The sequence below is a fragment of the Clarias gariepinus genome, chromosome 15, assembly GCF_024256425.1.
Source record: "Clarias gariepinus isolate MV-2021 ecotype Netherlands chromosome 15, CGAR_prim_01v2, whole genome shotgun sequence".
In the NCBI taxonomy this organism is placed as follows: domain Eukaryota; kingdom Metazoa; phylum Chordata; class Actinopteri; order Siluriformes; family Clariidae; genus Clarias; species Clarias gariepinus.
The window spans coordinates 20,129,110-20,155,405 of record NC_071114.1 but is presented as its reverse complement, the minus strand read 5'-3'; the positions used below and the strand labels follow the sequence as shown (position 1 = coordinate 20,155,405).

Below are 26,296 nucleotides of genomic sequence, written 5' to 3'. Positions count from 1 at the left end.
CCTACCAACAAACCCAGAGAATGTTTCAGCAGAGCATAAAAGGCTTCTGTTATCAGAATTGTATTTTTAAACATCCATCCTTTTAAAGGAGCTCCCTTTATCTCTGAGCAGCGGCGGAGCTAAAAAGAACCAGACGCTATCTTAAGTAGGAGAGTGCCGTCTACTCAGGCCCTTTTTAAAAATATGGTCCAGGTTAAAGATGACAGAGAAGGCACCATGTGACCTAGTGTCAAGTGGCTTACGTTGGTAGGGAGCTTATCTAAAAGGAGTGAGAAAGGGAAGGATGGCACGGAGAAGTCACAGCACTACAGAAGCAAGCAATGAAGAAGCAGACACTTTTTGACTTTTTGTAGATTTAAAATGAGTGATTGATTTGGATGGGGTTTGGGGTGAAAAACGCATAATCAGGAGGCTCCCTGGAGCTGATGAAGTCAAAAGACTGCTGCTGAAGGAACTTAACTAAAGCTCTTGTACTTGAAGGATTTGAACTCAACCCACTCAACATTTGAGCACTGGGACTCAGGGTGGTGGCAATGACCGAGTGGACGCTGCTGAAGCGGCTCCTTGATGCCGTTCACCAGCATTCGACCCTGATTGGCCGGATCTGGCTGACGGTAATGGCAATTTTTCGGTTGCTGGTGGTTGCTGTGGCGGCAGAAGATGTGTACGCGGATGAACGTACCATGTTTGTGTGTGACACGCTGCAGCCGGGCTGTTCCAATGTGTGCTACGATGCCTTTGCTCCAATCTCTCAGCCACGCTTCTGGGTCTTCCATATTGTTGCTGTGTCAACGCCGTCACTCTTCTTCATTCTGTACACCTGGCATAACCTTTCCAAAATGGCACCTGGACAAAACACAGATGAGTGTGTACGGAGCTGTAATTCTGAAAGCTGCTCCATCACCTCTCATCACCACCCAAGAGACAAGGTGGTCGATGTTCTGGAAAAAAGCATCTGTGTTTCCCTAAATCACAGCGCTCTTATCCATAAACATGTCTCACTAACAAGAGGTTCCTCAGGTGTCCTTTCCAAAGCCTACGTGCTCCACGTGTGTTTTCGTGCTGCATTGGAGCTGGCATTCCTTTCCCTTCAGTGGCTGATGTTCGGGTTCCGCGTCCCAGTTCGTTTCACATGTGCCGTCCGTCCTTGTCCTCAACGCGTGGACTGCTACGTTTCACGTCCCACAGAGAAGAGTATCTTCCTCATCTTTATGTTCTGTGTGGGTGTCTTCTGCATCTTGCTAAACTTCCTGGAGCTCAATCATCTCGGCTGGAAGAAGATCAGAAGATCAATGAAGGTAAAGGAAGGATGGAGGAGCAGTAATTATGGAGCCATAAATGACAACAGGCGCTCTGGGACGAACAGTACGACGTCTCTGCCTACACTGGAGCTGCTTGTGGAGAATCAGCCTGAGTGGACATGCGCAGGAAATGAGTGCTGCTCACCCTTAAAACACGAGAAAGAAAAGCCTAAAAAGTCACAGCAGAAAGAGCGACACAATGCAGCACAAGTGATTTCGGGAAAAACACAATCACATAAAGGAAAAGTGTCCAAACGAAGTGCTGAAATCTGGATATAAACTGAATCTCTTCTCACTTTACATCCGTAAACCTTTTATTATTTAGAACTTGCTTTGTGGTAAGTTTTAAAAAGATATAAACCTTTTTATTTACTATGGCAAAACATACTGTATGCCGAGTGTCAATAAAAAGTGATGAGATCTGGACATTATCTGTTCTACTGTACAAACGTTACAATTAATAAAAACTTACAAATAAAGTCATATCATTTATTACTTATACAACCAGTCTAACACTTTTTAATTAATTAATTTAGTATTTTACTAAAAATTATAATTTTCTCATTAAAATCAGACGTTCTCCTATTGGTGGCTCTTCCAAGAGGGACGGTGGTGGATAAAAACGATTAAGCCTCTAGGTTACTGATCAGAAGGTTGGGGGTTTAAGCCGCAGCCATGCCAAAGCTGCCACTGTTGAACTGTTGTATTAAGGTACAAATAATTGAAAATTTTTCTCCATGAGTGTCAGAGCAGAAGCCCTACTGTTTTGTTTTGTTCAAAATATTGTAGCAACATTAATTTGTCAACTTTAAAGATGTTGGGATAACGGTGGTATTCGGCTCTTTTTGAAAGACCTTGAAGATAATGTACAGAAGACGGTTTCTAGACTGCTACTACCTTCTTCACCATTGTCTAGTTTTTCCAGTTGATAAACGCAACTCTTCAGCCAGATCTATGAATCTATTAGGCCAGAACTAATTAGTGTTATCACATAGCATATGCATATACATAACATAGCATATGCATATACATAACATAGCATATGTTGTCTTAATACAGTATGTTTGGCCACCACTGTTCATAATGACAATCAACATACTGTAAAGCAAAGCAATGTAATGTCCTGTATTGTACGCATCCTTGTGGTGAAACAAAAGCATTTTTTTCTACATGTTTAAAATATTAAGTCAAGTCAAGTAGGCTTTTATTGTCACTTCAACCACATACAGATCAGTACACAGTGAAACAAAACAACGTTCCTCCAGGAACAAGGTGCCACAGTACATCCAAGATAAATTAACAACATAAGTTAACAGAAACTAACTAGCTAACTGAGAAACCTAATTAGCCGGCTAGCTGAGACAAGACAGATTGACATTACAAGTTAACAGGGAACTATCTACATTTTTGATAGTTTACAAAAGAAACTGCACATAAAGTGCATGTGCAAATGTGCAAACAAGAGCGACAAAGTGATATTACAATACTCTGTGATAATGAGTCCATAATATATAAAGAAATGACAAAAAATCAATAATGAAAACAGTTATTCTCAGAACAAACATTTCCACTGGCTTAGTTATGTTCACTTCTTCCAGAGGGAAGAGAAACTTCTACAAATCAATACGAAGTGACTGATCACTTTTATTTGGTGATTGTGCATTTCTATCCCAATAGGTGTGATCATTTTCGGCATGAAAGAGAGCCTATTGAATTGATAGAGGCAACGCGGTGGCTTAGTGTTTAACACTGTCGCGTTGCAACCCACCAGGCTGCCTCGGGTCTGTGTGCATGCTGTGAGTTTGCATGTTCTCCCCATGCTTGGTGTGTTTTCTCTTGGTGCTCCAGTTTTCTCCCACAGTCCAAAGACATGCAGATTAGGCTAATTGGTGTTTATAACTAATTGGCGAGAACTGGGACAAAATTAATTATTTGGTTAAATAAATAAATTATTAAGATTGCTATCTATTGTCAAAAGTGTACAGCAATGTGAAGGAGGCTATCATTAAGCTGGGAGAAATAATAATAATAAAAATAAATAAATAAATATAGCATTAAATAAAGCATTATGGGAAACAACTAATAAATATGATTGTAGAATTAGTTACCTGGTGAAGAAAAAATACGTCTAGCCAAGTCAAGAACAGTTTGGAGGAGGTGGGCATATTTGTCAATGCCTACACTTAAGAGATGCCTTCATGAATGCAAATACAGGCATTTTATCTCTAGATACAAACCACTGGTCACACTCAATGACAGAATCATATAAAGAGAAGACTGTGGAGAAGGAGAGGAATGGCTGATGATACCCTAAGCATCTTTTAAACATGGTGGAGGCAGCGTAATGTACTGTATGGCTGCCAATGGAACTTGGTCGTTGATGTTTATTAATGACTCCTACTTTATTTATTCGTCAACACAGAACTGTTGTAACATAGGCTGTATGTGTGTTTGTGCAAGGAAATAAAAGACTACAAAAGTTGGGATCGACAGCTATTCAGCATTTGTCGTTTATTTATGCAATATACAGTTTGTAATATATTCATTTACATCTATAAAACACTTTCTGTATAAATTATACTAACAAGAAAAAAAAGAAAAAAAAATACACATGGTCCACATGCTTCTCTCTTGGAAACATGTACTGTAGTGACAAAAATAATTGGAAAGCTACATGACAAAATGTGTAAATGTATAAGAGTCAGTAGTGTTTTATACAACAGTCCAGAGAGAGACCATGCTCTATTGTTATCATTCTGTCCCATTATAAGGCCTGATCTTGACATAAAAATATTTAGTCTAGTCAATAATATATAGGAATTTAGAGAAAAGTGGGTCATTTCTCATCCTTACTTACTTATATCTAAATGGATAACAAGTCCCAAATTGTGCTCTGGAACATTTTTGTCAGTTTTTGTGTCTAACTGTGGGATAAACTACTGTAACTATACGCTTTAAGCATAACTGATGTTTTGATAGGAGCATCAAAAATGCAACATATCAAGTCTCTGGACTCCTGTATGATGATAAACAGTCTAATATGTTTAACTCCACAAAATAAATTCAGGCTCACCAGGTGGAGCACCACAGGTTAAGGATTTCACATTAAGGCCTGCTTAAGCTTGTCTCATTCCTATTCACTTTGTATTCAAGCAAAAGCAATTAAATGACTTGGCAACAAATAAATCTATAAAATACTGTAAAGCGCGCCGCTGGTCAATACTGAGTCAATGCCAACTTTATCATCTTAGTCAAACCTGTAATAATTATACAATATGACAACAAGTAAAATGTAAAATACTGTTTAAGCGTTCCACTGGCTGACTAAAAAGCAGTGGATATTAGGCATGTGCTAATCAATGTTCTACAATTTGTTGCAAAATTTAACACATAAAATGTGCATTATATTTGGGAGAAACTTGCCTAGGTAGCATTTGCGCTCCTTAGATAAAACCTGTCCTCCTTTTTTGGACTAATATAAAAAAGAAATTAAATGTCTTTCTGAGAGATGGAACTCCCATAATTTAGTAAAATTCTCTATAAATGTTGGAAAACATGTAATAATATTACAAACTGTGACAAACAGATTCCTGATCACAAATAACTGCAAATTATAGGGCTTTTCCCCCCAATTTTTTAAACTAGGGCTGCAAACAGAATACTTAAAGAGCAATTTGACCATGAGTCTGGCATACCACGCACTGCCCGGCAAGCCGAAAAAAAAAAAAGGTAATAATCCCAATATTTCATTGGAACACCTTGAGCATCAATTATAGTTATACACATTCGCTATGGCCTTGTTTCATCAACCTTATGCAGCATCATAACATTTATTTTCATCCAGAGATGCATTAACCTTTGACCAAGATCTTGTACTGATGACGGAAAAGTCAAACTACTCTGTAAAGTCCTACCTAGCATATTCCAACCACTGACCAGTTCTTGTGGAAAAATTATTACATTCCCAGGACTAATTCTTCATCATATGAGTCCTGGAAAATGCCGGTGCCATCAGAGAAGTAAAAACTTATTGATGGGATAACCTGGTCATTCAGTACATCATACATTTATGGCTTTGTTCATCCAATTTGTCAGTGGTTTGTGGTTTGTTTGTTTTTTGGTAAAGGTAATTTCTGAATTTTTGGTGTGATTTGCCATATGAGAACTTGCATTCTACTGCTAGAATTAAATATGGATTACTTTATAGAATGAGAAAATGTAAAGTATGTAAAAAAGAAAATGTAAAATAATAACAAAAAGTTGCAGCACTAATTTTAACCCATTAATTTGGTATCAAAATCCCATTTTCTCCCTTATCACATCACTAGTGAGCATTCATTGTACCAGCAAAGGCAACAGTGACAAAAACAGAGCACAGAATAAGGCAGTCATGGCCATGCAAATGTCATCACACAGGAGATAATGGAAAGTAGTCATCAAAAGTTAAAATACAAATTAAAAAGGCTCGATTAAACTACACAGCGTAGTTTTGTAGCTTTGCAGACATACAGTCATTTACCACACTGCAGTACTGGGGTAACTTGAACCCCATTACTATTAAATCAATTACCCTGATATGAAAGTGCATGGTCGGCACTTGGCTAATCAGGCTTTAAATTCGTACACATCTTGACATGTCAGTTTAAAAACAAGCAAGGCATGAAAAGCATTTCAAATCTTTCAGTTTTCAAAGCTTGACCACTGGAAACATAATCCTTTTTTTTTTTTCGGAACCTCACTTAGTTATAGTAGTTGGAAAATCTTAGCTTTGATGGTGAACAGATGGGATTTGTTGTGGACCGTCAGTAAGAAAAGTAATGTTTCAATATACTGAAACATGTTCATGAATTCAGAATGTGGTTAATGTCAATTTGTGCAGAGAGATGAAGTAGGAAGTGCAAACAGGAGATCTATGTGCCTTGTGACTGTTGATACTAAAGCTTTAGTGCAATATGACCATAATCCCAAAATAAAGAAGCACTTCAGTAAGTGAGAGAAGTTTTCACAGGTGGCTGATGTGACAATGTGATACATCAAATCATAATATGTTGTGATACAGAGGCTTAACCACTCGTTTATTCCTGAACTTATCTTCTTTGACCTGCAGTTAGAATTTTGTTATGGGCTGTCCATCTAACATCTAACTGATTACATATGTTTATAAAACGTATCGTGACTGAGCTTAAACATTATGTCTTATGTGAATAATAATAAAAAGATTATCAGGTTACTATCAAACCATCAGGTCCTATGTGTCCTAAATATCAGACTTCCATTTCTTGTTAGCTACATTTCTCCTTAAGCTTCAGTACTAAACTATTTTAATTGTATCTCTTTTTTTGTTTTTAAGTTAACGAATTGAGTTATTCTCATCGTCTTTGTTTTATTTTATTTTTTTAGCTACTTTTAAACTCTGCATTATAAAAAGCATGTTGTTGTTGCAGCCTGTAAATAAATCAGACAAGGTGATTTTGTAAAGATTTTTTTTTTCATTAACTAATGTTTTTTCCCAATGTTAGTGTTTTCCCTTCTGTAATTAATTTAATGCCTTTAGCCTTAATAATAAGCTCATAGATGTGCTGAATCTGCTAAATTGGTGGCAGCACCAAAAGAGATTAAATGTAAATGTTAATGGTGGAAGAGAAACACTATAATCTATAGGGTCGTGGATCCCCTTGATCAGGACTGAGAAATGTTCTGTTTCTATATAATAGTCTTTACACCATCAGCTCCTGGGGGTCAGAGGCAAAGTCAGATACAGTCTTATAATGCACATGCACTTGATTCATGAAATGATTTTAAAATAAGAATTCCATGTCCGATTAATATCACATAATTGTTATTTCATTAGCTCTTGGCACAATGATTTAATGCACTGTACATGACTGTGGCCTTCATAACAGACACTGGCAGCATGCAGAGTATCTATTTAAGATTTGCATCACCATATTTCACAATTGCATCACCATATTTCCTAACAGACACCACAAATACATACAATATTTATTGTATATTTAGCAGAGCCTGCCCCTGAATCTAAACGACACCTGGGCAATCGTTCAGTTTGTATTATTTATTTAATGTTTATAATATTTAGATATTTGCACTTGCTTTCCATTTTTTTTAAATGGTAAGAATTTTGGTCCTTTAAAATAGACTTCGTGTCCAAAACAGATTAAGAATTCCTGCCTTATGTTGTCCTTCTCTCTTCACTCAAAGTCAAAGTAACAAATAGTTCATTGTTATCTGATTATCTTTGTTTTAACTGTCCTATTTATTTGTGTCTGAAAGATTTCGAACAAAACCTAAGTAACAATAAATACTGTGCATTTGTGAGAAAAGTAATATAATGGGATATTATTGCCACATCATCCACCCTGTAACTCAATCTCTGCTTCGATTTCGATATCACATTTGTTACTGCTGTCAAGATTTCAGATAATCACAAAAAGTCAAGTATAAACAGAAAAAAAGAGCAGGTGCGCAAGAGATTAAGTACTTAGGGAAATAAACATTCCCATGAGTAGCAGTACAGATAGTCACACTGTATAAATTGTGTTCTGGTGACTTGTAAGCTCAGTGCAGGCACTCAAACTACAAAAAGACATACAAACCAAAAAAAAAAGACAAACAAAAAGTAGAGAGCTAGCCATCCATGTAGTTAAAAATCAGAAGCGCACAAAGAATACTGCATATAAAAGAGAAATAAATACTGAAAAATAAAACCTACCATTTTTTCAGAAATAATGAATCAAGATAACTGGACTTGTTTTAACCTTTTTAAATGTTTTTCTACTCATGAAGATCATACTTCAATTCCAGTTGTCTTGACTCACTAGGTTTTGATGCTGAAAAATAAAGCAGTAAAAGATGAAGCTTCTATAGAGTGTGTCTCTTGAGTCAGTGTTACAAGCCTCATTGCGGTAGGGGCACTAGGACCTCGACGTAGTTGATGGGAAAGAAGCCTGACTCGCCGTTGATCATCCCTTCGTACCAGTTCTCATCGATCTGGTTGGTGAGGATGATGATGTCTCCTTCTTTGAAACCGAGTTCCCCGTCATTCTCGGGTTCGAAGTCGTACAGTGAGCGACAGCACGGCTGGTCCATGTGCAGCTCCGTTTCTGTAGCGGTTACAGGTAATGATGGTTAGTTGTCCTTAAAATTTACACATTGCGTAAGATACTCATCACATTACAAATAGCAATCAGGAACAAACAGTTCTTAATACTGTTGCAGTCTAGCTCAACATATCCAGTTTATTTTAATTCTGCCAAAATGGGATACCAAAACCATAATAACATTATGTTACATAATGGTTCGTCATATTCAGTTCCTTCTAAAACAGTGATAAGAGTTTAAATTTCTCTCCAGTGTCAGTGGTGGTTACAGCCCTGGTGTGCACATATTCTGTATGAATCTGGTTATACTCACGACTGTTTACTCTCTGGCTTTCGGGCCACACTGGATTAATGGGAGGTGGATGGCTGATGTAATCAACTGACACCAAAATATAGAGAGTGAGCATGAAATGCACACACAAACACAAACACTAAGATCAATGATAAACATGGATGTGATCACAAGACTAATAAACAAAGTAAGTTTGCTTAGGAATTCATTCTTTTTCTGTAAGCACATATTTATTGATATCCTAATGGAATTTGTCTTTCTATTGCCAAAAGTCATTACTATGGATTATTTTTTAAAAAGGGACAGTCTGGCAGAGGCTAAATTGACACAATATTCCTTATAATGTAGATCCAAGACATGTTTGGTATCTGAGACTTGCTTCTTTAGTTTTGCATTAGACCTCTGAAACCAACAATCACTACTTTAAAGTCCTGCAATATACACGCCTCAATGATCCCACAAACACTTTGAAAAATGCAACGTTTAAATAAATTGTTGTAAAAGTTTAATGAATTAAAAATATATATACAAATCAGAATTAAACTACATCATTATCCAAATCTATTTAACATACTGTATAATTCTGTTGATCTCCTTTCTTATTTTGATGAAGAAACACAGTACTGTAAGTTTATCTATTTGAGATATAAAACAACTTGACACAGTTTAAGGCGAGTTCTGTTTCAGACACCAGACATGTCTTGGCTCTTGGCAAAATGTCAGACTAATAAACAGCATTCTTTTGTAAATACAACAAAAAGTTAAAATCCCATTTTAACCACTAGAGGGAACCATACTTATATATTTCTACAGTATGTTTACACTGATCAGGCATAACATTACGGCCACCAGACTTATTTTGAGTAGGTCTACCTTTTCTCACCAAAACAGCCGCTGAGGCATGAACTTCACTAGATTTCTAAAGGTGTCCTGCAGTACCTGGCACCAGGCCGTCAAAGACCTGACCTCTAAGTCCTGTAAATTGTAAGAAGGGGCTTCCACACGCATACAGTATTTGGCCATACACATGATATCAAATAAGACATGATTCTTTAGAACAGGTCTTCCACTCTTCCGGGCTTTTAACCATTGAGGCCACGTTTTTTTGGTGGATTTGGGTCAGCCTGAACACTCTGACTATAGGGGAGCTACGTAGTAGAAACACCCTTCTAAAAGAACCAGTATTAACATTTTTTAGTGAATTTGTGCTACCGTAGCACTTCTATTAGATCGGACTACACAGACTATCCAACAAAACCCTGCAGTTTGGAGTTGCTCTGATCCGGTCGTCCAGCCATCACAGTTAGGCTTTTGTCAAAGTTGTCAAAATCCTTACGCTTCCCCATTTTTGCTGCTTCCAACACATCAACACCAGGGACAAAGTTTTCACTTGCTGCAGGTTTACTTGCAGCCCATCCGTTATCAGATGTCATTGTAACGAGATAATCAATGTTATTTACCAGTCAGTGGTGGTAATGTTATGGATGATGTGTGTAAATGCTAAAATGCTGTCTTTAGGTAAAGTTATCTGCAAGGAATGTCAATATTTGTTCACCTAAAAGTCTGCTTATATGTCTATATATTTACGTATAGGACTTTATCAGCAGTGACTGTAAAAAAAAAAACAAGGAACCTACTTTTTCCATTTACACTGTGGTTTACTTGTATATCTGCAATGGACAACAGGAGATGAGTTTACAGCAAAATTACTTAAATCATTCCTAAACAGATGTCTAGTGATATGACTTGGCAATATAACAAGGTGTTCCATTACAGCAATGTATGCTGCTTAAAATTGTAACCTTGAATGACGTTTGTCCCATTTTTGGTACAGTACTTACATGTTTGTTATCTTTTAATAGTTTATAAATTAATTAAGTTCCCGAATATTATGTTTTCTTTATAGATGTTTGCATTGCCTTTAACATTTCAGATGCTAAGACATGAGCAGTGAAGGAGAGAGTTGACTTAGCTCTTTGTAACCTCTATTCATAATTAAGATTACATTTTTATAAGTAATTTGTAATGACTTTTTATGATATAAATAAAGTATCCGATATAAAATACTACAACAAATGGAACAGAAGATGGTGAAAAATATAGACAATATTAAAAATGGAATAATCCCAAATCTATGGACGTAAACAAGAGGGAGGATTGACACAAATAATTCATGCACACTTAGTATAGTTCAGTGGTACCTGTGGATTTTAGAGAGGAAGTGTAGGAGACGCCATTATGCTGATTGCTATTGATGGTCTCCAGGCTGGACATAATGGACTTTGGCTTGAACTCCTTCTTAGGTTTACTGTTTGCTGAGTTCATCCTGTAGGAAAAACACAAATCAATCGCTGATTATTTGTGATAAGCATTGCTCTTTATGTTAATGCAGTGTCACGTCATCTTGCTCTGTTTAGGTCAAAATGACCCAGTTTATCTTGACAGCAATACGATACTAAAAATATCTTTTGCCTGAGGGGTTGTTGCTCAGTAACTATCTAACCCTGTTCCTGACAAGCATCACATTAATGAATTTTATTCTGTTTCATTCTCCAAATCATATTCTATATAATTACAAATTTAGGACACAAAGGAATTTTTTAATATTTCTGTAGCCACAAAAACAAGCGTTACTGATTAATATTTAGAATAAGACAAATCTAATTACCAAGTTATATGTAGAACATACATAGCACACTTTTTTCCTAACAGACAGTAGACTGTGGCCATTTTTCCATCTTAGCAAAGTTTAAACATTATACCAAATACTACAATCATTTTTAAGAATACAATTTGACTTACAATTGCACCATTAAAAATTTATATTACAATATAGTTCATGTATGGGCTGTACAGGTGTGTATTTTATAAATGCTTAAAACCTTCACTGAGATACCTGCTGTGTAATTTGCCACTGAGTTCCTCCAGGATGTCAGAGGACTGACGGTGATACTCCAGTGCTGCCTCGATCAGAGACGCTAGCTGACTCACCTGCTCCACCTACATGCAGAAGATAAACAGTATGTTTAGAAATGCTAAGAAACCGTGTGTGACCTAATAAATGGTAGAAGTCTGTAAAGGCCATGGAACAACTGAGCAGCCAATTGTCCAATTACTTTTGAACCCTAAAACGCAAATTCCAATTTCTGTTTCCAGCAGGATGTTGCACCTGCCAGAACTAACACTCAACTGGTCTTTTATTATTATTATTATTATTATTATTTTTATGTGGGCTTGCTTAATTGTTACAGTAGTTATTGTAAACAAAACAGAGAAACATGTTGCACAGCTACCAAAGCAGTGAAGAAATCCTAAATATGAGCTTTTACTATAAACAGGTAAGTGCATAATATGTGTTTTTCTAAATTTGAGGGTTTTTTTTAATTTCCTTAAGAAAAATAATTAATAAATAAGCTCATTGTCAGCATCACACTACCCATAGTTGATTTATTTTTTTACATGATGGGAAGTTTTTAAAAAACTGCATTTATAAATATAATATCCACTCAAAGCATCCAAAATCAGCAGGCAACTTCCTGTTAATGTAAAAATCTGTTGCAATGTTCTGGAGAACTCACGTCATTTTCTAAGAAGTTGAACATGCTCCTCTCTGCAAGTTCCTTAGACTCCTCAAACTTCTCCACAGCCTGCTTGATTTCATCATCAGGAATCTTCCCCTGCCGCTTCTTTTTATAGTCCAAATCTAACCGCCGTCCCTCTAGTTTCTTCAGATGATGCTAACACAGAAAGGAAAAATATGTTCAGAGACTGCTTTCAATGATTATATAAAGTTACACTGCAATCTTCAATATCTGAAGGACACATTAAAGTTCTAGTTAACAAGTATAAAAGACAGAATCCTATTTTTAGTGTACTACATTCCAATGTAAAGTGATTTCAATAAGCATACAAAACAGAGGTAATTATATGCTTATTGAACTGTTTCGAGTCTTGATCTCTTACCCCTATCTCCTTGAGGTCCTTGTCCTGCAAGGTCTGCAGTGGATCAATGAAGTTCTGCTTCACACTAATATCGAGCGAGTCCTTAACATCTGCCATTTGTTTCAGAGCCTCACCCACATCCAACAGAGCACAACCTGCGAGACACATGCACTCCCATCAGCCCCTGCACAGCTTTCAAGTAGTTCAATAAACAAGCTGTGTGACCTTCCTTTCTTTTTTAGTAGTCTACACTATTTCCAGGTTCTTATGTCATCTTATAGATAGAGTGACTACTACTTAACATGCAAACAAAATTATCTTTATGTCTTCTAATCCTGCACTTTCGTCTGTTAGATTAATTCAAAGCACATTAGTTGCAAATTCTTCACCTTACTCAGTTTATCATCATCATCTGATGATTTTATTAATTCAACCCTGTTTTCTACCTTTTATTTGACAATGAGTAACTCTTACAATTACAAATAAAGCAATATCAATAAAAACATCAGTATATACAATATGTGTGATGTTTGAGTGTTTGGTTATATTATTACATTTAATAGAAAAATTTTAATTTTTAAATTCTATATTCATTACATGTAAAGTAAAAGATTTCAAAATGTTTTTTCTTTTTATTTCAATAATTAATTAGAAAATTTCCTAAAATCAATCGAAAAATAATTTACAATACGGCATTGGAAATATATGTTCATTAATGCACACAACACTTGATTGGTGCTCCTTTAGCACGGATTACTGCCTTAATGTGGCATGGCATGGAGGCGATCAGACTGTGGGCACTCCTGGGGCATTATTAAAGACCAGGTTGCTTTAAAAGCAGCCTTCAGCTCAGCGAGCTGGCTGGCCAATCAAGCAGAGAAATATCATGGTCAACAGACCAGTTGAGTGGTAGCTGGAAACAGAAATTGAAATCTGTGTTTTAGGGTTCAAAAGTAATTGGACAATTGGCTGCTCAGTTTGCCCATGGGTCTGTAATCTATTGATATTAATTCTTAGTATAAACATTTATAAAAAATAAAAATAAAAATAAAAATGCTGTAGTGAGTCCAAGAACACCAAAAGACCAGGAAGTGATAAAGCCAACTACCACCCTGGATAAAAAAAAAAAATCTTCCATAAAATTGTGGTAAACAATAAATCCAGAAAGTAGGCTACAATGTGTTCAAGTCACCCATAAAGAGAAGTCATTACTAACATAAATACAGATGGTTTACGACCAGGTGTAAACCATTAATAATCCCTAATGACAACTCTTGAATTCGACTACATGAACTGCTCAGATTTAACCAAATGCTTCAAAGCTCATTGAAGAGCGTTTCATAATGAAGATAAACAATGAACCACAGTATTCAAAGGCATCCCTAGATTCTTTAATTAGGCAAAGAAGTGCAATGCTCTGCAATGGCCTTGTCAGTCACATGACCTGAATTCAAGTGAGAGTATATATTTCACTTGCTGAGGGGAACCCCAAGTAAAAAAATAAACAGCAGAAAGTGAACCCATCTGCAGCAAAGAAATGAAAGAAAATCACCAGAATAGAAACTCAGCATCAGGTGATGATGGTAAGAGTGATGTCTCCGGTGTTGGATTTATTGTCTAACACTTGAGTTCGGGTAAATGAGCTTTGTGTTTTTTTATCCATCAACTTACAAATAAGAATACATCATATTCCTACATGTGATCTTACACTACCATTAATTAATATCATAGGATATTTGTCTGAATGCAGATGCAGAACTTATAATATTATGGACTTTCAGTAGATAGCTCATAAACTAACGGCTAATACATGTGCTAACAACAGGTAGAATGTGTATGGACACACAGATATGGCCTTTAAGTGCCTTAACTTTACATTGAATTATTTAAAAACATGTAAACAATCCATTCAGAAGAGAAATTATTACAGATACTAAGTCACGTCTAAAGCAGTAAATCCTAAACTTAGAACTACAAGCTATGCTTGTTTGTGCCTTCACATTTTTGAACTGAATTATAGCACTGGTGTTGAATTTAATGCTGGTGTGTGAGACAATAAAAGGACAAGAAGACAGAGAATATGAAAGTGAGAGTATAAGATTTCAACATCAACACAAGCAGGAAATTCTTTGATGTTGGTCTGAGGTTATAGTTTGCTGGAAAGTCTGTGTGTGTGTGTGTGTGTGTGTGTGTGTGTGTGTACCGAATGTTGAGTCATCTCCAAGTTCACGGCCATACCGGAGCATGCAATCCCCGAGAAGTCCCTCTGTCTGCGGGTAACCGGTGGTCTTTACCTGCCCTCTGATCTTTGACATGGTGTTCAGCATTCCCAGTTTGGCTCGTGATGCTACGAAACCGTCCAAACACATAAGGCATAGGGATACTAAACTATGCACACGCATACACACACGCCTACAAACACACACACACACACACACACACACACACACACACACAAAACACACAACGGCGAATTTGTAAATGTCAATTAGTCTGCTCTGTTTTGGAATGTGGGAGGAAACCAGACTACCCAGAGGAAACCCACCAAGCATGATGATAACATGCAAACTCCAAACACACTTCACCATTAATATTATTAGGTGTGTGTATTGTTAGACTGTCATCTCTTTATTTTCTACGAAGTGGGCTAAGTATTCAGTTGGAAGTCAAGATCACAAGCACTTTTATAACACTGACTGCAATCAAAATAAACGCAGAATAATTTCCTGCCCAGTTGCAGCAGCAGCAGCACAAAGTTCAACACACTCTTTATACAGCAGGTTATGGTGCTGATAATGCCATGCTGTAGAAAGTTTTACATAGCCTTTTAGGCATAATGTTTTTATTTTGTGCTTGTATGATAGCACATGTCAACAATGTAGTGCATGCATTAGCTTTCACCTTCCCTGGTTTTTAGCTGTTGCATGAAAGCTGGTGAGCAGGAATTTAAATCGTTGAGAGAAAAAAAGAAAATGAAGCAATAACAACAATAAAGCAAAAACAACAACAGTAATAATAATAATTACTTTTATTTCTAATAATTCTTTTATGGCCTTCTAAGACCTGGTGTGTAACACAGTAACGCAGTTATGTTGTACATCTTACCTGGGTTTGGCTGGAGGTATTCTGTGGTTTTGGTCAGGAGCTCAAACACAGACTTGTTGGTGACATCTATTTTCTGCAGGATAAAGTCATAGCAAGGAAAGAGCAAATGGAAATGATGTAAGAAACTCAAGAGGAGATTGCAGCATTGCCCTTCACACTCCTACAGTACTGTGCTTGTATTCTCCCCTGAGTTTTCTTTAAAATTATCTTTCACAAATTATGCACATTTCACTGTTTGATAAAAAAATGTGGTAAGACCCTTCCTCCTTCAGCCCAAGCCTTGCTTTGCCCAGGATTCTCTGTATTTATTCACACAGGTTTATTTATTTTGCAAATGTAAAATATAAAAATTAGCAAAAGAGACAGAAGAAGTCCTTACCCGCTCCATCTCCATAAAATCCTCATCGAGCTTTGTTCCTTCAGCACCGCTTATCTTCTCACTCAGTAACTGAGAAAGAGAGACAGAGATAAATATAAACTATATCTCCAGTAATGAAATAATTATATGAAGTATAAATAAAAGAGATGGGGGGAAAAAATCTATTCAGTTATGAATCGCAATTCTTTTGTGTGTTGATTCACGTATCGTCTTAATGACTTTTATATTTATATTAAAGACGAACCGGTCAATTGGCTGGTGACCAGTGACCAGAATTGGCTGGTTTTTAGTTTGACTGGCCAACAAGCTTCCGAGTGGCACAACAGAAACGCATTTTTAAAAATCATACGCATTAAAAGCCTCCAATCTGCTTTTTTCTCCAAACTCTGTGAGGCAATTCTATACCTAAATTATACCCACTCATTTCACAATCTTACACAATTCTTTAAGCACAAAATAATCCAAAATCATGCCCGTTAGAGGACCCGCACACACCCTCACCTCAGACTGCTGCGGATATGTTTGCTTTAATGACCCGTGTCTTATCTCATAGTGGCGCTTCACATTACTGTTTTTTATTACCACCATTGGAGGTTCATCATTCAGAACCTATGAAATAAACTGTTTTTAAAGTTCTCACAGGTAGAATAAACATACATTAATCTGTTTATTCATCTTTGAAGGTTCAGTTTATTTGCATGCATGGTTAATGCATGTTGTGCCGCACATTCTTTTAAGTTTTGTAAGGATTTGGGTGCTTTGTAGGGGCATTATGGTCGTTTCTGTGTGTTCCGCATAATCTGTCTATACACGGTCAACATTGATTGGTTCTGATAAGTGATGCATATAGCCACGCCCACCTTGAGGGCATAAACATCTATATTCATCCCAAAAAGCACTAGCTGGCACATAACTGCTCATAGCGTCCCGTCTACTCAACATTCTGATTTCATTTATGTTGCAGATTTATTTTTGGCAAAATAAAATTCTTATAGACATTAAGACTGAGACCGATTTCGGGTTCTCCAATGGGTAACACATTAAGATATCATTGAAAGCGCGAGTTCTGACCAATGTACAGACAATACCTTCATTTTATTTACAATGTAGCTTTTTTGTTTACACTCATTTTAAGTAAAATGTTAAACGCTTGTATTTGAAGTTAGTTCATGTATTGTTTAAATGCTGTCAATTAATTATTAAACTTTTTTTAGTTGAATAAACAAATCATTAAAGGTTTTAAATCGTAACAAAATTGGTGACAAATGTAATATAAAAACGGGATATTTATAAAATCATGATACCTATATACATATACCACGATTTTATTCGAATTGGCACAGGTGTAGTTCGATTTGTAAACAGAAAACGTGCTAACACATCTACTCACCTGCTTCCCATTTATTACTGGTATTCAATAACACCATACAAAGACTTACTAAGTCTAAGGTTGAGATAAAATAACAATATGTAATCATCCACCTGAGAGTCTGAGACTTTCTGAAGCAATTGACATTCCAGTACAGTAGACTCATACAGTACGTAAACATAAACACCACAGTACATGGCCTGAAAAAAAAAGTGGGCTAAAATGAGGCAACATTAAATGATATTGTCCCGGTGCTAAGTGGTGATAATGTTGCAGTTACACAAGTCTGATAAGGTTCAGGTTTCTTGCTACTCTCAGCCAAGCTGAAATCCAGAGCAGTAGGGCAGCAATTCAGGACATTACAGAGATTAGTGCTGCTCACACAGTACAGCATACCAGGTCAGCTCTTCTGCCAAGTAGTTATTTAAATTGTGAAGCTTCGCAACCTAGACTTTTTTTATTTTTATAGTCCCTACTGCAAGCTTGATCACTTTGGAGTAGTGTAGGACAGGAGCACCACAACAGAAAGAGAAATATATGACACCACTTTTAAAAATCAACTGCCACATTTTAAAAATCAACTGCCACATTTTAAAAATCAACTGCCACATAAAAAAAACGCTTTTATTTAAATATTTCATGTATTATATAACGTTCATATGAAATTCAGATATTAAAAATAAATATTTGCAAACAGAAAGTTCTGTCATCAGCTGTGACAATAGATTTTCTGAAAGTTTTCCCCTTACGTGCATGCTTACACACACAACAGACCGGCTAGCTGTCATAAAACATGCAATGCCATAAATGTAATAACACAAGTGAACTGTCATGGGTTTTAGAGGAACTAATCATACAGTAATATCAAACCTCAGCGCACTTATAAAGCAAAAAGAGGAAACTGATGTGTGCACCAATTTCTTAACATGAAACAGGAAGGAAGACATTACGCTGGGACAAGAGGAAGGGGAAGAAATGTTCGAGTGCGTGGTGGCTGGGTCACATGGAGAGCAGGTCACCAAGAGACAGACAGGCAAAACACAAAATCATTACAATACTTTATTTATTTGTTTTCCACCATGTTATCATTCTGGTATTAAGAATTGGTACACTTCATTTAGTATTGATGTTAGAAGTCAAATTTGTGTTGCAACAACCCTGAATTGGATGCAGAAACAGTGATGAAGCTGCTAAACTCTAAAGCTAGTAACGCTCTTGCCATCACAGCACACTGTCAGGTCACATTTAACCATCAGAGTAAAATGAAGATTTTTGCCTGACTTGAATAATGTCTATTTACGTGAATAGCAAGGAGACAGCATTAGGAGACAACGTCCCCGCTTAGAGATAATAGCCATGGAGAGCCTAGACAGGCTTGAATATCTTCTTTTACACTGGATGAAGAACAGAATACCACAGTCTACAGACAGAACGCTGGACAGTGACATTCCCCTTAGTCCGTGTTAATACATTTAAATAACTAATGAGCTCATCATTTATAATTACATTATGTTAGCCAGCATTTTTCTACTAAATAAGGTTCCTGGGCAACATATTTTTTTTGTAAGATGGTAATTTAATACACATCAACATACAGATAATAATTAAATTCATCAATGATGTCTTTACCATCTTTTCCTGTTTGCCTACTCGTTTCACTCTCGCTATTTTCTATGCTCCAAAACAAGTGTAGCCTGAGGTCAAGCAAACACCCACATACAGCCACATTAAACACCCACAGCTTATAAGGCAAGCAAAAATGAAAAGATTTAAAAAAACAACAAAAAATGTATGCTTTAAAATGTATTATCATTTAAGGCTTATTTGTATGTGAACAAAAGTATACAATTATTGCACTGTGGAATGAGAATCTCTCAATAACGTAGGGCATATAGCCACCTGCTCATACTGACTAAGACTTTGGTTTGTCATCCGTGGGAGTGAATGACAGCATAAACAAGCAGTAGCTTGTTCTACACTTACCCAGGAAAAACTTTCTAAACTTTACAGTAGCTATAGTGAAATTATACCTTACATGTTATTACTAAGACATTTAAATAACTTTAATATTATGTAGAATATTAAGAAGATTTCAGATTTTTTGTAATTTTAATTAAAACCTGAATCTTTAAATCTCAAATTATGACGATGAGTCAAAAATTATCCTCACTCCAGTTATGTTAAAACTTTTGTTGATGCATCTTATCATCGCTTTCTGTCCAAGGCTACTGTCTCCCCAGTCACTGCTGTGCAGGTGTGCATTGGGGATCAAGCAAAAATGAATGCCCTAGTTGTGATTTGAACAAAAAGTAAAGCGCGCAGTAATTTATTTATTTTTAATTTTTTTGGTGGTCTGAGGGTGTACCTGCTGCTAAAACAACTCACAGAAGAGCATAAACAGAAGCAGCTAAATATCTGCAACCAAAATTTTAAATGATACTCTAAGAAAGGTGAAAGTTTCTTAAACAGAATCAATACTCATGATAAGGTATGGACGATACGGAATCACTACGAGTCTGAGAGTAAAAGGCTGAGTATGGAAAAGAAACATCCTTAACTGCCGACCAAGCAATAGTTTAAAAGTCAACCATCAGCTGGGAATCAGAGATTCTCAAGGGCCAGTACAGGAACATTATCAGGAAAAAGGTTTAACAATCAGCAATGCTCATTACAGTGAGATGCTTATTAAGGCTAAACGCAGAGGACTAGTGTCCAAGGTCATTGTGACCTTTCATGATAATGCACATCCACACACTGTTTCCCACACTGTCTACACTTCTTCAAAAATATCTAGCTACCCTATGAGGAAAAAGATTGAAAGAAGACAGTGGTGCATTTGTGGCTCTCAACTCAGCCTAAAATATTTTTTTTTACGAGTGAATAAAAGCTTCTTAACATATGGACAAGTGTACTGAAAAGCAAGGAGATTATGTCAAAAAATTCTGTATTTGTCTGTTCTAAAATGAATAAATAAAAATAAAGTGTGATCCAGATTTCAGATTTGACTCACCCTTGTAGAACTGAAATTATACATAATATATCAAATATATCACATGTTATATTAATTCGGCCGGGACAAATCCACTTAGATTTAATTATGTATTAATAAACCTTAACTTTGGCATTTGTATAATAATATATATATATATATTTATTTTTATTTTTTCATCTTCAAAGCTCCATAATCATCTGGAAGGGGAACGGCTCTGAGACAGGGAATGTTGGAGAGCTGGGTGACTGTCAGTTGAGAATCTTCTTAAGAGTCGATTAGGTATCTAAAATAAATGTATAATACAACGTTGTGAAAGGAAGACTTAGAGTAACAGAATGATGTCATGTAAGGCAATACTGGGGTTCTGAGATCTGATGCACTGGTGGACTAATGGAATCCAGTAAGAGCCACGCCTGATTTAAACCCTGAACCACAGCAGGTTTTTTCTGGGATCTGACCAATTTCGACCTGCACTTGCTGTAATGATGCCAGTCACGGCCATGCTGCTGGTACAGCTATGCTGATTTAGTCCAACTGGGATTTCCCAGAGGTGCTTTGAGCAGAGACAGCCCACTGCTGTAAAATCTGAGCAGGAAAAAAAGTGTAATGCGGAACATGGCAACGTATTGCGTAGCGCCACAAAAGAGCCAGCTATTTTATAGGTAAAAATGCTAACAGGAAACACCTGTTATGACTGATTCCGGCACTCATGCATACACAAATATCGGACACTTTACTTTATTAGTTTTGGAGAATCATGTATGCACACTGGCCACAGCAACCTGAACCTTTTGTGCCTTGATTCAGCTAAATACTAAAATTTTTAAACCCTCTTTGTGTGACAGATCTTGCGACATTGCGGTAAGACAAGGCAAGAGGTAACTGTCTAAACTCAGCATAGTTTTTCCTGAAGCGGATCCGTTAATCATAGTCAGAGGTCAGAACCCAGTCAGTTAAACAGGCACACGTCCAAGCAAAGGGAACTACAAAATGGAAGCACACGGCTAAAAAACACTAAGCAATAACAATAAGCAAGTCAAAACACTGTATAAACAAAATAAACAAGGGCTTAAACCATCGGATCAGAGCATCCTTGTATTAAAAAAATCCACAGCAGTTTAACAGCTAAATCCATTGTAGAAAGACATGTGCCAGAAGAACTAAGAATGATGTTGGGAGTGTATCGATTAAGATGTACCAGGAAATAAATAAACCCACATACTTTAAGCTGTAGCTCTTAAACACACAAGGGAAAAGCACAGCCAGTGAAGCATGTTTTTTCCTCCGTAGTTCCACTAGTGAAAACAGTGATTTATTCATTATAACAAATAATTTTAATTAAATGGGGTATAGGAATAAAGTGATTAATGGCTAAAAGAGACAACATATAAATTTTACACATATTTAAATAATGTTCATAAAAGACATATCTTATAATTTACTTTACACCTTAAGGTTCGCCGGCTACAAAAAGTTTGCACATCGCTGCCGTAAATCGGCAGTTGAAATAAATTCCCGAGCTGTACTTACAATAGACCTACAATATATTAATTTATGATATAACAAATTGAGATAGCAGTGCTTGTGTGCTTATGTGGACATACGAAATTGTTGCAGCTATAATGCAGTGCAATAACCAGGAAGCCTGACCAATGTGGCCTTTGTGTGAGGAAATGAAAACACTGCTTACAAGCTTCAAAGAGATCACAGCGTGAACCTGCAGGCTAAAAAGCATCAAATGGAGAACACAGGATGTGAAAACGCTACACTGTTGAGGGGTTGGAGAAAAGAAAGGAAAGTCAATTTTATATATTATATATTATATTATAAATTGTATTTACTAGTGCTTTGCTTGTACTGTTCAAAAACATAGGCATGTGTAATTAGATCGCTTTAGGAACCTGCTAGAATTTTAAGCTTTTACTGAAGAGATACATGATCCTTAAGGACTGGATGTTATGCCTTATTGTTGATATGATTGGGTACAGGATGTTGTATTGTCATATGATTTGGTTTTAATACGATACAACTTGAACGTTCAGTGACATATGACTGAAGAATAGCCTACTTGTGCTTTATTTCTCTTTTTCCCTTTCAGCCACATGTCTGGTATATTGTACTAAAGTATTCCACTAAATGTTTCTATTTGAAGACATAGACCAAATCCAATTGGTAACAGGTGCTTATAAACAGAAACAGTGAAAATACATTCTGAGGCACCGGATCTCAAAAGGTTAAGGAACTTATACATTCCTTGGATGTATGGTTCATATAAATACATATTTAAAAAACATTTTGAAGGCCACACTCACTTACTATCCACCTACTACAAATAACAACACTGTAGGACAGAAATAAAGGTATTGATGACAGATTAAAGAAATCAGACTGACTGTCATAATTTCATCTCTTTCTGAGCCTTTGTAGACAGAGATGACCAATTAGGTCAGGATAAAATTAGCCACTGGTCTATTATTATATATCCTGATATAAAAATACTCTGAGACTAAAATTATTCTGTGAAGTGCTCCTCTAGATGATTCATGATGTCCCGTTTCAAAGCTCTGATTGTATGAAATATGTTAAATATATCAGATTTCCACAAACAATTTAATAAATCTCTATCTACAAGCACGTTTATATAAACCGGGAAAGTTTTGATGAATGGAGGCGTAATACTCATCAACATTTACAGAAGACCTTGGTTATGAGACTCATACGCCAAAGTAAACATTTCAATGGTGCAGACATTTCAAAGTGTAACCATAAATGACCGGCAGGGATTGTTTGGAGACAACATGCACGACCTCATACTGTCCGCTGCACCACTTGCACATTACAGAAACTCAGCTGGGTGTTATTGCCACATCCTATATACAAACCTGACCTTGCTTCTGCAGGTTTGGGACATTAATTGAGTTCTTCGGAGGCCAGCGTTTTAGCACTGTCCGATCATGATGATTCAGCGTGCTGAAAAAACTTTCTACTTTGATGGCAGCCAAACACTTATAACGTATAACTTATGATCGAAAGTCAAAATCAGAAATCATGGTTGATTTAAAAATGTATATTTTCTTGGCATATTCCTGCATATTGTGTAAAGTGTGCTAAAAATAAAGCCTATATATATGTTAAGAAAACGTAAAATGTTTGAGCATGTGTGGTCTCTTGGAATAGATTTATACTTCACTGATTGCCATGTTTTTTTTCTTCCCCAGGAAATGCAAACAACAGTGGCAAATCCGTCTGTGTTTACAGTAATTCACTGTTATCACACTAAAATGACAGGCTGAGACATGTCCGCCGTCAGGGTGACTTGGTTCCTTTTATCAATCACTGCTTATCAACCACCTACAGTACAAGGCCGAGCGGAACTTAGATTGGCTGCTAATAACACGCGTTGGTCCTGTGAGTGCTTATATATATATCTCAGTTAAATTCAGCCTATCTACAGTATATCATTACACATTCTTTGCATTGTTTTTTACATTTAGGCATTTGGCAGACGCTCTTATCCAGAGCGATTTACAATAAGTGCTTTAATGTTTACAACGTTGGATACATACTTACACTGGGTTATTATCTGCTTATTATTATTTTAATATAATTTATTATTACTTTATTTTAGTACTTTACTGCTGTCACGCTCAATGGCGAGCATTAAAAGTCAAAAGGCAATTATCCAATCAGCCAACCGAGTGGCAGCAGTGTGATGGATAAAACCTAGTAGATACAGGTCAAGAGTGCCCGTTCATGTTCGAACACCAGAATGGGGAAAGCTGTAAGGTCAGTAACTCTGACCCTGGCATAGTTGGAGGTGTTTAAGTATTTTAAAATTATTTAATTTTTAATCATTAAATATTCATTTAATCATTGACTTTGTTAATGAGCAGACCAGTTTAAGCTGCCAGAAAAGAAAGAAAAATAATAATAAACTTTACACAATCATGATGATTGCAATATTTCCTCTGTGTCAGCTGTCCAGTTTCAGTAAGACGGTGCCTACTGCCTACTGCCTACTGTAGATGTGAGTGGAACCTGATGTGGTGTCCTGCTCATCTCAAGGTTGGATGCGCATTTTGAGATGCTTTTCTGCCCATCACAGTTAACAGTGTATGAGTGTGTATGTTATATTACGTTATAATGATGTCATTACGACTGCCCTTCTTAGTTTATGATATCCTCAATATTCCATTTAAACAGATTATAAGAAAAGGAAGAAAAAAAGACACAGTGGTGCATTTTGCCAGAACCGTCGAACAAATGAGACAAACTATACCTGGGGGGCCCAGAAAGCTGTCTTACTTTGCCAATCCTCCTGTGAAAGCAACTTGAGTGTGATGAATCTCAAGATGAAGCTGTAAAATAAGTCTCTGTATGTTACTCTAATGATTACATTTCATGCATCGAGGAATACAAACAGTGAGGATGGTGGACACTGCGGATTTTTTTTCTTTTTCTTAAAACAAAGCATGAACACAAAGTTCTTTTTACTCTCCATAGAATTGAGACAATACAGCTGTGGAGCAAGAAAAATGCCTTATCCTTGAATTGTCTTCACCTAACAATAGCAACGTGGCAGCACTCTACTCACTGTAATGCAGATATGAGCTGCAAAACAAAATGAGATGTTATTTAAACTGATAAACAGTAAACAAGTAACTAAATCTAACCCTAAACCAGTAATTGTGACATTTTGCAAATTGTGACATATGAGTGCAAAACAAAATGAGATGTTATTTAAACTGATAAACAGTAAACAAGTAACTAAATCTAACCCTAAACCAGTAATTGTGACATTTTGCAATGGTGAATACCTTATCACTCCTCCTTACTTATAAATATTTATAAAATTTCTTAGAAAAGGCTTCAACAGTTTCGCTATTTTTTGAATTTGTGCCTTCAGGGTAAATACTGCTCCTGTAGTTTACAGTTCTGCTGAACTTCTTTTAAGACACCAGCAGTGGTTAAATTCAGAGGAAAAGGTGAGGCGACATCTATGAGAGCGCCATAACGACAGCATTAGAATGCAACCGTGTCCTTCCTCTCCGGAGCCAAGGATCTAAATCAAATGATCAAAGAATATCATAAATCAACAGAGGCGAGCAGCGTGTTTCATAAACTCCATTAAAGGTCTCGGGGTGGGAAGTTCACAACATACATTGGTACGTTCTCTGCCTTGGAGTGCAGAATTAATATTTTACGCTGTCACTGGAATGGAAAAAAAGAAAGCCATAAATACAGAAATAGCTGACAGCAGCTATCAATATCGCAAAGCTAACGATCCAAACACACACACTCACAACACTCAATAAGTGAGGATTCTGCAGCTTCTGGAGTGGGTGTACGTTTGACTGTAACCCCTCAGGATGGTTAAATTAATTGGGTCATGGATCTTCTTCCTAGACAATACATACATCAGCGTTCACACGTAAACACAGTGTTTTTCCCCATAATGTAATAGTACAGAGATGTTACTGTAGGTCACCATGCCAATGAGATCCCAGCCATACCTATATGATGGGCCATTTTGTTTGTTTGTTTGTTTTTAAATATAATACCATAATATGCACTTATTTGGAAATTAATTTGTGTTTGTCTCCTCCCTGCTTTAAACTGATTTGAAAAAACACAAAGAAGACCCCAGGAACCGTTGTGCACGAACGTGCTAAAAGAGTGCCGTTGCCTGAACCCTCATTTTTCAGTGAACTGAACGCATCAGTTTGCCACTAAAGAACATGTGTATTAATATTGCTGTAAACAATTCAGTATCCTGAACACCCATGCCAAGCAGAAGC

The 26,296-nt window shown here is 36.5% G+C and overlaps 2 protein-coding genes across 2 annotated transcripts in view; one reads left to right on the top strand and one right to left on the bottom strand.

The window, feature by feature from the left end:
• Nucleotides 1-533: 533 nt before the first annotated feature.
• On the top strand, nucleotides 534-1,580 carry gjd6 (gap junction protein delta 6). Its single transcript, XM_053513689.1, has one exon. The coding sequence runs from the start codon at nucleotides 534-536 to the stop codon at nucleotides 1,578-1,580; it is 1,047 nt and encodes a 348-aa protein (XP_053369664.1).
• Nucleotides 1,581-3,781: 2,201 nt separating this feature from the next.
• sh3gl3a (SH3-domain GRB2-like 3a) overlaps nucleotides 3,782-26,296 on the bottom strand; it is a 34,685-nt gene continuing 12,170 nt past the window's right edge. Inside the window, exons 2-11 of the mRNA XM_053512775.1 lie at nucleotides 16,138-16,206; nucleotides 15,759-15,831; nucleotides 14,857-15,000; nucleotides 12,675-12,808; nucleotides 12,290-12,448; nucleotides 11,608-11,711; nucleotides 10,913-11,037; nucleotides 10,349-10,381; nucleotides 8,733-8,798; nucleotides 3,782-8,422 (exon numbers count right to left, since the gene is read on the bottom strand). Of these exons, the coding sequence (XP_053368750.1) occupies nucleotides 8,217-8,422; nucleotides 8,733-8,798; nucleotides 10,349-10,381; nucleotides 10,913-11,037; nucleotides 11,608-11,711; nucleotides 12,290-12,448; nucleotides 12,675-12,808; nucleotides 14,857-15,000; nucleotides 15,759-15,831; nucleotides 16,138-16,206 (1,113 nt within the window). The 3' untranslated portion in view covers nucleotides 3,782-8,216. The remainder of the gene's footprint in view (nucleotides 8,423-8,732; nucleotides 8,799-10,348; nucleotides 10,382-10,912; nucleotides 11,038-11,607; nucleotides 11,712-12,289; nucleotides 12,449-12,674; nucleotides 12,809-14,856; nucleotides 15,001-15,758; nucleotides 15,832-16,137; nucleotides 16,207-26,296) is intronic.